The sequence below is a fragment of the Anarhichas minor genome, unplaced genomic scaffold, assembly GCF_050575085.1.
Source record: "Anarhichas minor isolate MPS153535 unplaced genomic scaffold, ASM5057508v1 ptg000155l, whole genome shotgun sequence".
NCBI classification, from domain to species: domain Eukaryota; kingdom Metazoa; phylum Chordata; class Actinopteri; order Perciformes; family Anarhichadidae; genus Anarhichas; species Anarhichas minor.
In genome coordinates, this window is record NW_027466601.1 from 2,390,001 (window position 1) to 2,403,171 (window position 13,171).

Sequence of the window (13,171 nt, forward strand, 5' to 3'; positions counted from 1 at the left end):
CCACATGTAACACAGTGAAGGAACAGCCTGTGCCGTGCGCTCAGTAGGAGGAAGGTTCTGGGCTCTGTTACATCTATAGCACATGCTAGCCCAGCTATATGGAAATTGAAAGAAAACAAATGTCCAAAATACACCTGCCAGTTATTCCCCCCTCTTATTAATATTAGCATGCTAACAGCAATAATTAAGCTGATAACAGTGGATGAAATGGTTATGAAATGTGGAAGTTGTTGCTTGTAAATACAATTAACCGCGAGAATTAAGCTAGCGGTCACCAACACTCTAGCTAACGTTGGTGCCTAGCGCCTCATCAGCAGCATATTTTACCATTAATTAAAAGTTAGCTCGTTCATTTTTACACCCATAACTTGGTTTAGTCTCACTGCTCTATCAAGCCCATTTCCAGCAGCATAGGTCAACTGTATTGACCTATGCCTGTATTGAGCAAAAACGCTCAAACTAATTACATTTCAACTTAACTTACCCATCTAACACCAAAACAGACAAAGTTAGCTACTAAGTTAGCTAACTTTGGCTAGATGGTGAATATAGTGGAGCATTTAGCAGCTATGCCTATTAGCCTGCTATGACAAGTCAAAATGTCTGCTGTGAAAAGGTCTGTCGTCTCAACATTTCCCATTTCTAAAACATATTGTTTATTCTATATCCACTCAAAATACCAAATTTTGAGTTTTCACCCACTAGCAGCACAGTTCCCTGGGGACAGACACAGCCCGACAGGGGCTCTCTGCAGCTCGAATGTGCCACACTGGACCCCTGCTGTTGGCCAGGGGGGTCCAGGCTGGAGCAGGTGAGGAGGCAGGAGCGTGGAGAGTAGACCAGACAGCCCGGACACTGGTTCACCTCCTCACAGCGCTCCTGAGTGCAGTTAAACAGCCCCCGCTCACACACACTGTGGATGGAGAGGAGAGAGAGAGAGATTAGAATTTAGAATTGACATTGGCTGAAAGGAATTTTATTTTATCCTTCAAATGTCAGGTGGAGGTGAGGGGCTTTAGAAACCGGAGGAGTCGCCCCCTGCTGTCAGTAGAGAGAATGCAAGCTTAAGGCACTTCTACATCGGCTTCACTCGGCAGAACTGGAGGTTGCCGCCTGTATAAAACACATCAGGTAAGATAGCGTTACATATGTGCGTGGATATAGCTAAGTTAGCTAGCTAGCTAGCAAGCCAAGGTAACAGCCTTGTTGGTGACGTACATTGTGCGAGACGAGAGATCACTGAGCGGTTTCACCCAATATAAAGGATACTATGACAAATCTATGACAAACAGCAATTTTCTTGACTGAAAATTATATTTCAAATAGACAAACATCATATGTGTAATTCATGGCACATTTTAAAAGAGACGAAAACATTTGTCGTGCTGTTGACTTCTCTACATCATTTTTACAAAATAAGATCCCATGCATGGGGGACGCCGGAAGCTACGTGACTTCACTTCTCTGTTAATGATTTCAAGTCTGTAATTAATGACTATGTTGTGGCAAAAATCAAGCTTGTATTAATTATGAGCAATGAAGACAGAACATAACGTGGTATAGCAGCAGTCAAGAGGTGGCAGGTCGGCCCAGCACGCCCTTCAGCACAATACTGAATCTCTGCAGCCTCAAGAGAGTTTACTTTGGATCAGTATCATCAGATATCAGGTCAGTGGTCAGCGCAGGGCCGGAGACACATCTTAGCAGTGTCAACAGCAGGAAAACGAGAAACGCAGCGACAACCAGCAGCATTCTAGTTATTCAGTCACTCAGTCATTAAGATATGACTCTACGACCAATAGAGGAATGATGACTGTGGTTATGTAGTGAAGAGACGTGATGAAATCAACCTATCCTGTATCAGCGAGCAGGAACATAGAGCGATTTCATCAGAGCTCCTGCACCACCAGGGACTCACTGTGGGATAGCGCTGTCTCATACACCTCGACGGCAGTCTCAAACACACAGCACGCTCATTGCACGGCAGAGGTTTGTTGAAGTGGAAGTTCAGCATAAAGCTACGAAATGTAGACTTTTTATGCAGATTAATCTGGAAAAACACCTAGATACTAATACTAACAAGCTAATCAAATCCAAGATAACAATTATATAATTTACCTGTTGTATTGAAACAACAGCACACAAACAAACTCTGACCTCCCTGACCTTTCACATTGTCCTCAAAGAAAAACATAGAAAGATTTGTTAATGCTTAGCAGACTTTATCTCCAATAACACTGTCTATATCACGGATTTAAGACTTTATTAGCATTTGATCTGAGTAGATCTATCACCCCATGGGATCAAAGATATTTTCAGCGAAACCTGATTCAACAATTATTTTAAACGCATTAAGTTTCTGTCAATATGTTTCAAAAAGAGAAAAGACGTTGAGTGTTTTAAACCAGGGAGTGCTCTACCTGAGTGAAACCCCAGCCACAAGTTGCTCCCTACACTGCACATACCAGCTGTTACAGTTGTTCTGAATCACGGCCCCAGGCCGGTACGTCTTGTCTCCTTGCACACAGGGGCACATAGTGATGGGCACACACTGGCCCTGGTGGTCCTGCACTAGCCCCGGTGGGCACTGGCAACCCGGAACGCACATCCTGAGACCCGTCCCACCGCCAGCGGCATCGCAGCTCCTTGAGTCGGAACAGGATCCGTCGCAGGCGCGACCACATTCCTGGTACACCTGACCCCCCGAACACTGGACCGCTGGGGAGAGGAGGAGAGATTTCTGAACTACCTTGGGCATTTCTACCAACTCCACATTGTTAACCAGTAATGGACATCCTGAAAGAAACTCTTAAACCGATGGCCTCCCTGCTTACCGCAGAAGGTGCGGTTGCGCCAGTGGACGGCGACGCCCTCCTGAGCGCAGTGTCGGGCGTAGGCAGTGAGGATGTTGCAGTGACAGGCCCTCTGCGGAGCGCAGCCGCAAACCTCCGACAGACAGAGACGGAAAAAGGGCTCCCTCTCCACCACGTCATGACACGCCTGCAAAGATCAGACGGACGGGATACATGTGTGAATAAGAGAGAGGGAGACAGAGATAAACCCCCTGAGATAGTAGGAGATTTAACGTGCAAACTACACCTGAAAGACGGGACTGTGTATGATGGAGCACACTGTCTCCGCGTAGTGCCTCCTCTGGGTGTACGTGGTGCAGGGGTCAGGTGGAGCCCCTCTAGGTAGAGCACAGGCCTCTGTCGTGAATTTGCTTGCGAACAACGACACACTGTTCTCCACGTCTCCTTCCGGGGTGGTGAAGTCATCGTGCTGGTTCCAGGTCAGTGTTCCACAAAGGCCGCGCACCTGGAATACAGCATTTAAAAATAAATCAAATCAAAAATGCAAGTTTCTGTAGTCAACAGTCCCTGTGATGGGACCGGTTGCGAAGGTCACCTTATTTGCGAAGCCAGGCTGCAGGGTGATGAGGGCCAAAGGTCCATCTAGGTGCCAGAGCAGCTGGGCTCCAAAAGCCTGGATGAGGAGAAATGAGGAGGAGGCCCTACGCACAACCAGGTCCCCCGTCACCACTGGCAGGGGCTCCCTCAGGCCATTCAGTGTCACTGTACCTGGAGGGAACAACAACTGCAAGCAATCAGGAGGCAGCGAACACGATCAAAACACAGATCTGTGACTTTTATTACATTACATTAAATACAATTTATTTTTTCAGAAAAAGTTCAAGCCTGCATTTGTTGAATTTGAAAATACTGACATAAGTAGTCAGCTTGCAGCTTATAACTAACTCACCGGCGTCTGTGATGGTGACTGTGGTGCGGAGTGCTGTGACTGACATCTCCCTTAGACAACCCAGACCTCCTCCACCTCCTCCTCCTCCCGCTGTAGGCCTACACTCCCCGCAGCGCACACTCACCACCAGCTTCCTGTCAACAAAGTCCTAAACGCACACAGAACGTAAGCTCGAAGGAGAAGGAGAATGCACCTCATAGTGTGTGTAGTCGTGTGCGTGGTCGCATGTCATGCACCTCACCTCCACAGCAGTGTAGGAGCAGTCTCCTCCCTGTAGTGAGTACCTCTTTTTGTCAAAGGTGGTCACCTGTAGCGCCCCCATCAGGCTGCACTGGGCTGCGCACTTCTCCCCAGTACACTGCCATTGGCCTGCTCTGCACACACTGGGAGGATTATGGGTAAAAACAAAAAGTAAACAGGAGGATGGATAGTCAGAAAGAGAGGAAGAGATATACATATGTAATCCGCTAACCAGGTGTTGCATCTCTGCTGTATCCGGTCCCCTGACTGGTAGGTGCGCCTGCGATGGAAACAGGGACAGTCGTCTCTTGTCAGGCAGAGCCCCTGGTGGAGGTAGAGGCCCGGCGGACACTCGCAGCCGCCCACACACTCCTCCCTGCACTGGCCCATGGCCGCAGCGGGCCCGGGGGGCTGGGGAGACGTGCAGCTGGGGGGACAGGAGGACACACAGTCTGAGAACACCTGACCTCTGGGACAGACGCGACCTGGGAGGACAGAGAAAGGGAGGAGCGAGACAGATTTAAAGGGCCGCACCGGTGCTTTTGCATTTTGTCGGTATGTTACGAACTGTTCTATTTCATTACCACACAGGGTGCCCGTCCTCCACACCATGATGACATGTTGCTGAGCACACTCTCGGGCGTAGCTAGCCAGGGTGTCACACACTGCCGAATCCCTGTCCTTGGGCGGCAGGCTACAGTACAGGTAGAGACAGGTGTCCATGTACGCCGCTGGGTCCAACTGAAACGCACAAAGTTATCACATGTGGGTTGTTCAACAGTGCAACCTGTGTCAAATAGAAAAAATGACTCCCTTAGGAGTCTCCAAAATGTGCAAATCCTGCACATTTTATACAGTATTGATTATATAGGCTAACTGAGAGGCACACAGTGCAAACGTTTTTTTGTTTGTGTGCAATGATGAACATATACGAGGAACAGATATCAGTGAAAATATTTACACAACACATGAACAGCATATTCAAACATGCATATTATACAGTACCGTGTGTTATCACATATACAGTGCACCAATAATGAGTTGCAAGTAAAGCCAGAGAGAGGTAGTCTATAAAGAGATAGCCATATCTTAATTCATAGGTTATTAACCAGAATATGATTACACCTTCAATTTCAGTTTCAAAGAGAAAGAAGGACTTCTGGGCAATGCTCATGCTAAGCCGATTGTGTGACTGACACTCAGCTGTTGGTGCTCTCCATGTAGTCATTATAGTCAGATCGTCTTGAAGACCAATGGCTGGCGTCAATCTCACCCATTTCTTGGAACTGCTCTAACAACTGACGCCCGGTAAATCATTTGCCTCCAGGAGCGTTTTGATTTACAGCTCATCACAGGTTTGGCTTTCAAAAGAAATGAGACTAAAATGAGACTCTTAATAACTGAAAAGGACAACTCTTGGAAAAACAAAGCGTTAGCATTAACATTGGTCATGCCAGGTGAGTGTGTGTATAGGTATCAGGTGCCTCTGACCCGGAGGTGGCAGTGTGTGAAGGGGTCTTCCAGCAGGCGGTGACACACTGACTCCGCCTGCCTGCGTATTGCAGGGTCTCCTGAGAGGTCACAGCTGTGGCCGAGCTCGGCTGCGTCGCTGCAGCCCTGCAGGGAAGAGGCTCAGTTACAGAGCGTGCTTCTCATGAAAGTACTGGAAATGTCACAACACACACGCGTGTTTAGAGAGCAAAAAGATCTCATACTGGTGTCTCATGAAGACAAATAATACTATAAAAAGCTATCATTTTTGCAAGACAAAGTGATATACTCATTAAAGCACTCAGTGCAGTACTTCGTTGTGCTGGTCAGGAACTTTCCACGAGTTGCCGAAGCTAGCGGCGTACTGGGACACAGCTCCGCCCACTGTGGTGAAGTCATCTGCAGCAGGAAACAGGTACATTAAAACGTAAAAGAGTTAGCTCAGTTGAATCAAGAGGAAAATGTGTATCTGCATCTGTCGCACTTTCCCCACCATCAGCGTTGTTGTTGTAGACTCCACAGAGCCCCCTGGTGGCCATCAGGTGCTCAGCGGTCACCGTCAGGTACACGGTGTTGGTTAGGTCGAACTTCACTCTCACTCCCAGGCCGCTCTCCACAAACACAAAGTCCCCCAGCCAATGAACACTCACTCCTGTAGGAAGTCAAATGAATATGCCAGTAGATATTTCTAGTGGAGGTCAAGGAAGCATCACCTGTGTGCGTCCATCCATCTTATTTCTTAGTCAATAGAAAATGAAATAAAAAATGCAGCAAATTATTGCAAATACACAGTGGTGGAAAGTAATTAAGTACATTTACCCAAGTACTGAATTTAGTACAATTTTAAAGTAATTGTACTTGACTTTTTTATGTTTCTTTAAACTAAACTCACTACATCTCAGAGAGCAATATTGTACTTTTAACGCCACAACATGTATTTGATAAATGAAGTTACTTTACAGTTTTAGAATATTAACACCAAAACATTATTAACACGTGAATGATGATGTATTATTATAGAATAAACTACCCAGCAGGATATAAAGAAGTTAAAACCTTCAACAGCTGCAACGCAATAACAGATGATCAATAATTATAATCCAATAACATAATATACAAAGTATGATTAGGAAATTGTTCATTCTGTATAATGACAACTTCTTCTTTTGATCTTTTATACTGAAGGCCCAGTAGATGCAACACACAGCCTTTCATTAAGATGTGTTATATTAAAAATAGTTTTACAGAAACATTTACATTTAAATATCAATTCATGAAACTCAAAATGTTGTTGAACATGTTTTTGATTTAGGTACACTTGGTTCAGTTGGTTCAGTGCAGGTCTGACTGTGTCATGATGTAACATTAGCATCAGGGGGATTGTATTTTATTTTGACCTCGTCTCATGTTAACAATATCAGACTAGAAGTGGAACACAGAGAGCTTTACTAGCAGCGGAAAAGTACTTTACCATTTTGGAAGAGTGGCTCTCCATTGGGAACGGGGAGGCTGTTCAGCGTTAAGTTCTTGTGGTGAATTGAAACCAAATCAAGCCCCAGCATCATCCTCAACGCCTGAAAGCAGAGGGCCACAGACGCATTAGAAAACCAGTTCAAAGCAGACATTTCTAACAAACCACAGGCCAGACATGTTTTTCACCCTCACCCAGCCAAGCTCACCAATGTCCCTCCCAGAGCACATCACTGATTATACCGCTTCATTGTATATATTTCCCACCTTGCTGCAGACTCCTCTCCCGTCACAGACCGTACTGATGTAGACTGCCCAGGTGCCATCACTGGATGAGGCCAGCAGGTAAGTGCAGTCGCCCTGGAAGTGGAAGTGCTTCCTGTCAAAGGTGCGGTAGTGGGCTCCACCCCAAGTCATGCAGGTGGCCGAGCTCTGAGGCACCCTGACGCTGCCCAGCAGACCACCGCGCACCAGAGGGGAGGTCTGGGAGTCTGTAGGGGAAAAGTATAGTGTGTGTTACTCATGTGATGTTGTCCAATGAAATACAAGCAGAGAGCAGCTGCTAGCAACACATTTTTTAAAAAGAGAAATAAGTCACAAATTAATGCCCCAAAGCATAGTAGGTATAGGTCCAAAATGTGCATGGATGCTCTCTGACCAGGAAGAAGAGTGTAGGAGCAGGACAAGCAGGTCTGGTCGGAGGCGTTCCTCCAGCTCAGCCCCCACAGGCTGCTGCAGCACTGCTCCATGGGCATGAGAGAGGAGTTATGAACTCCAGGGAACTCCACACAACTCCACGTAGAGTAACACTGGCCACGCACGCCCACACCTGGGAGGAAGAGGACAGAGAGAAGAGGTAAACAGAGAGTAAAAAGGGTTAGAAAGAAGGACAATGGTCCTGGTAGGGTCCCCGTCTTTAGATATTTGAAATAAATGAGAAATAACGAGAAGTGTGTTTTTATTAATTTCAGAGCAGCTGGTGACCAAGTTGAGAATCTTGAAAGAAACCAGTAAAAAATCATCGTGAGGCTGTTTTTATTCTAGTCTGGTTCATTTAAAGCAGTTATAGTGAAGTGTAAACCTGTTTCCGCTCTTCCTCAACTCAACTGACCTGCTGTATACGTGGATAACCCGTCCATTTACACACATTTCCTGCCACGTTGTCGTTGTTACTTCATGCCTGAAACTGGTAACTCTGGACCTGGACCTGGACCTGAACCTGGACCTGAACCTGAACCTGTACCTGTACCTGTATCTGAACCTGTACCTGTACCTGTATCTGTACCCAGTGTGCAAAATACCCAGTGGTAATCAGGTCAAGTCGCTTCTTGTAGTTGTCGTGCTGGTATCCAAGAAGAGGAGAGACGATGTCCTGCTTTAATCCAGGTTCTCACGAAAGGCACCGGATCAAGTCTGTCCAAAGGGGGTCCCTTTAGGTCCTCAGAGAGACGTGAAGACAGGACCCGTTGAAGCTCTAGCTGGCCGTGTCGTTTAACGTCAAGGTGGAAAATTGTCTCTCGCTCTCACTATTCATATTTGTGAATAAATGTTTTTCAGTTTGAATAATGAAAACTGTTCGTAAGCTTTAAAAGACATTTTAACTGCAAGTAACTTAAAGTAAGTTTCTAAAGCTATCAAAAGTTCAGGTTGGTTATTTTCAATGATTTGTAGAGTTGAGGTTTCTACCAAGGATGTCAGAGACACACTACACCCAAAACTCTCTCTTCTTCTATTCAAGTGATCGATTCACCAATCGATTCATTGACAAAAACGAAAATGGTGGTTCGAACAAATACTGGAAACACAGTGAGACTGTGGTGTTGCTGTGTCCTGCAGATGATCTTTGATGTTATCTAACACGTCGACCTCCTGAGGAGCGAGAAGCGAGACCCTGAAGCGCAGCAGCAGCATTCTGTGGTTTGAGCGTCTGGCTGACAAGGTAAACTTGGAGGATGTTATGGTTTTCACACCTCTGAAAAATATGAAACACGATGTTTATAACCTATAGCCATACAGGAAGCGCTATCTTAAGGTGCAACTGACTTTTTATTCATACATTTTATCCTCATTTAAGTTTCATTCTCTTTGATGAGTTACGATTCTTTCCTTACATTGAGCTCAGAGTGTTTTGATTTCAGATATTATTATATTCTTTGCATGTAATTTCATATTGTTTAGTGTCAATTTAAAGATGATTAGCTTTAATATGTTTTCCTTTCATGTATCATTATGTCATCATATGTGCTTCTATTTGACGGAATGGTAAAGAAAAGTAAATAAGTCAATTTGGGCTTTCTTTACTCTGACCTGATGACTGAGTCAGCAGAGGAAAAAGGCTGCAATAGTAAATGTTGGGGGGGGGGGGGCATCCTCTTTAAAAAAAAGCCAGACAGGAACCTTCAAAGAGGCTAGCAAGAAAGTGCTAACCTAATTAAGCAGTCAGTCAGATAAGATAAGACTACGTAAACAGCATTATCCAATGCATTAAGAATGATCTGACCTCATAGACCAGAAGGTTAAAGAAGCGCCAGAGACAGAGGTATAAGGAGGAGGAGGGAACAAAGGATCGGGCTTCTTTAGGCTTTTCAGGTCTTTTTAGGGATTTTGTAATTTTGACAATTTGTCTTTTCCTTTACTTATTTTTCGTTATCCATTTTTGTAAACTGTTATCTTCTTTTTATTGTAAAAAACAAATAAAACTGGATTGTATTTTATACGTTCCAACCAAAGTCCAGTGCTGCTCATCTCTGAGGGGCCTTCGTAGTCTCCTGAAGGTGAGAGAGCTCTCCCCTGGGATAGGGAGATCATTGGACATACATTTGAAAGGCATTCCTGCTACGAGCTAAGGTTAAAATGATGTTGTGCGGTATTATGTGATTTACTAACTTGGTTGGCTCAGATTGTGCTTGTTCATTTTGCATGATGGTGCAGTGTGATTGTAATGCTTAGACATTAGCTGTTGTGGTTTTTAGTAAAGCCATAGGGCTCAGATTGGCATCTAAATCAGCGGTGTTAGGGCCAGGGTCCTGAAGCTGCCCTTCATTATCGAGCGAGGTTCCCAACCACACGGGGTTCCTCCTCCAGCGGTGGCCCTTTAGAGCGGGTCCATCCTGGAGTACTTCCAGTCCTCCATAAGTGATACGGCGGTGGCAGTGTTATTAACTTATTCTGGATTTTGCCGCCCTGAGCAGGCTGAGACGGTCTTGCGTGTAGATTTTGGGGTGTGCGTTCGTTACCTAGGTCAGAGGTCACTGAACAAGCCGTCTTCCAGTGCCTCACTCACACTGGGAGCTAGGCTGCACACCGTTTCAATATATTTCCGACTTATCACCAATTTTCATGATGCATTGTTTCATTTCACATGTAAAACATGCATAGTGTACATGGAACTGATTTGCCGCTTTCTTGTCCTCACCCTCAGAGCAGCGTGGTCCGCCCCAGCCCTCACAGCATGCCCTCACTGTCTTGTTCACCATCTGGTTCTCCATCTCTGGGGGTCTGGAGATCGACAGACACATCTGGTTGGAAACGTCAATACATACACAATAGTGCGTCCCTGTGAACGAAGGGGTTTCCTTCACATTCTCCACCTGTTGTAGCACAAAAGCTTGACTATGGGCCAGTACTCCATACGTACAACATGTTACCCTTCAAAGCAAAGGGTCTACAAGTTCTAAGTGCTCGCTGAAGGTTCAGAGAATATCTACATGAATTCAGTAATAAATGTTAACTTTGTAAACCTGTTAAGATTTATATTCAAAGCAAAGTCACAGACATCTCTCCCCCTCTGATACCATAAGCTGTTGATTTCAGTTGTTATGCCGTGTTCACACCAAACATCGCCTCATTCGCACCACCGGTCTCGCCGGGGACTATTTGTGTTCATTCGCGTGAATCGCGCTGGACGCGCCGGAGAGGGGGCGTGGCTTATCGCCCTGAAAGCCGTTCAACTGTCCGCCATTAACCATGAAAAAAATAACCTCTATTTCTGCTTAGTACGTGTTGTGGAAGTCACAGATAAACTAAACGCCGTCATGTCTGGTTCATAACATTGTCCAGAGGAGCTCCGTGGATTTTATCGAGCTGTATTGACTGTGTCTAGTGAGCCACAAGTCGCTGTTTACTACAGCTGTATGAACACAACATAAACTGATTTGGCTGTGAGTCAACGGCAATAAACCGACAAAAAGGGACTCCGAGATAACTACTAATGATGCCGATTTGTAAAGAGTCTGAATTCATGTTTAGCTAGTTCTCTCCGCTAGGCTTACAGACACACATATGTATACACATAGTTTGGTCCGGTCTCTATTGATATGACGTAGAGCTCTGGGTGAACACAGACGGCTACAGGATTTATTTCCTGACTCAACAACGGCAGGACGTCAGTGATGACAGGAGAAACATCTCAACGCTGATAGGCTATCTCGCCAGTGTCACACGATTTTTTCGGCGAAGTTGAAAAATTTCAACTCACGCGTTTGGGGCGTTTGAGGCGTTTTGGCGTCAACCGCGCCAAACAGGCCAAACAGGCCAAACACGGCAAACGCGCCATTGCAAATTTGCGTCACTCCAGTCTCATGGCGTCTGTGCATAGACTTTGTATGTAATCTACTCGCGTGAATAATTCGCACCGCGTTTGGTGTGAACGCAGCATTACACTCCTTTCTTCAAGTTTGCTTACATGAGTAAGTGCAGATTATGCAGAAAAAAGGTAGGCCAGTAAAAGGCAAAGAATATACTATTTTCATGAGGAATGGGTACGTTTTATTTTCACGAATGTGAGTGACAAATGTGTGAGTCTCATTTGCGGTGCAGCGAGTCAGTCGGTAAAAGATGTAACGTTAAGCGCTTCCCCAAAAGTCCACAGCAGCTCTACACGGGACTGGCAGCAGACTACGAACAGAGACGGTAAAGGAGCTGAAGACAACGTTCAAAAGAAAACGGTCTCTGTTCACCAAACTGACGGAGAAGGCCAACGCTGCAACAGAAGCTTTGTTTAGTGGGCACTCATCCTATGGTGTGGTTGTAATAGAGGCGATGATTGCGGTGGCTGAAAACGTTATTTAAGGACCATAAAAGTAAGACAGAAATGATGTCTGTCATTAGCGATGTACCACTTGGTGCTATGAGTAGCTCTAAGCAACTCTCCTTTTGTCAAACGAGCTCTCAAAGGAGAAAGAAAGGTTGGAGACCCCTGCTTTAAGGCAAGTTAATTGGATACGGTTGTACTTTCAAAAGTACAACATATAACAAGTCACATTAGGCATTGTTTTGAGAAATGTCTCACTTTCATAAAGGCAACAGCTCCTGCACTGGATTCTTCTTTTAACCATGAGGGTGTAACATTGACATGTTCCTTCTATTCCCCCTCAATCATACTCTCCACCACCACCTTACCGACCAACAGGAGTCACTGTTGGAGCGACTCTTTGCAAATATTTAAAGATTTTTATTTTCATATGATCAACACCAGCAATACTGCCACGAACCCCCTTTTAACGAGCTAAGAACACCCGGAGTGATCCGGTTCACTTTTCAAACACTTAGAGCCGAAGACGCGGGCCAGCGGGCTGACAGTCGCTCAACTTTTCACTTACTTGTACAAGAAACAGGAGGCCTTCGGACCCTGTCGTCTGTAGTACAGTGCGATGCCGTCGTCGCCCCCGTGCTTGGCGCGCATCCTGTCCACATCGAGCCTCCAGGCCTGGGTGTTGTACTGATACACCTCAGAGCAGCTCACTTCCAGCTGCAGGCGCGGGGACAGGACTCGCTCCACTCTCTCCTCCGCCGTGTGTTCGCACCAGTGTCTGGAGCACGACACACAGATCTTAATGTCCCCTCTAATGCTTCCTTTGTGCTGTTGTGACTAAAGGTACTGGCATGATGTTTACTTCAAGATCCTGAAATCTGAGGTCAAGAAGGATTCTCCTCTCCACTAACGTAAAGATCCTGATTATGAAAACACGTACCAAGACAGCACCAGACAAACTTCATATGCAATGTGTTGATTTATGGTTCAATAGTAAATAGAATCAGTTTATTAGTAAACGGGGCTGTAATTAGGTTCCCTTATCAATACAAGATACTGGCATTGGTATCACCAGTAGCCGTGTTCTTAGGTCATGTCATGGCATGCTACATATATGTTCTGCACTGATACACAGTAAGAAATTCAAGTTGACGCTTATACATCTAATTCCTCTTT

General features: G+C 45.5%; 1 protein-coding gene across 1 annotated transcript in view; it reads right to left on the reverse strand.

Annotated features, from left to right (window-relative positions):
- The window catches only part of sspo (SCO-spondin), a 75,118-nt gene that overhangs the window by 57,967 nt on the left and 3,980 nt on the right, over window positions 1–13,171 (reverse strand). The window contains 17 exon segments of the mRNA XM_076085438.1: window positions 703–913; window positions 2,466–2,718; window positions 2,835–3,000; window positions 3,100–3,318; window positions 3,409–3,581; window positions 3,763–3,910; window positions 4,004–4,145; window positions 4,235–4,487; window positions 4,587–4,743; window positions 5,494–5,619; window positions 5,807–5,892; window positions 5,987–6,145; window positions 6,965–7,067; window positions 7,231–7,454; window positions 7,622–7,792; window positions 10,379–10,461; window positions 12,564–12,773. Of these exon segments, the coding sequence (XP_075941553.1) occupies window positions 703–913; window positions 2,466–2,718; window positions 2,835–3,000; window positions 3,100–3,318; window positions 3,409–3,581; window positions 3,763–3,910; window positions 4,004–4,145; window positions 4,235–4,487; window positions 4,587–4,743; window positions 5,494–5,619; window positions 5,807–5,892; window positions 5,987–6,145; window positions 6,965–7,067; window positions 7,231–7,454; window positions 7,622–7,792; window positions 10,379–10,461; window positions 12,564–12,773 (2,884 nt within the window).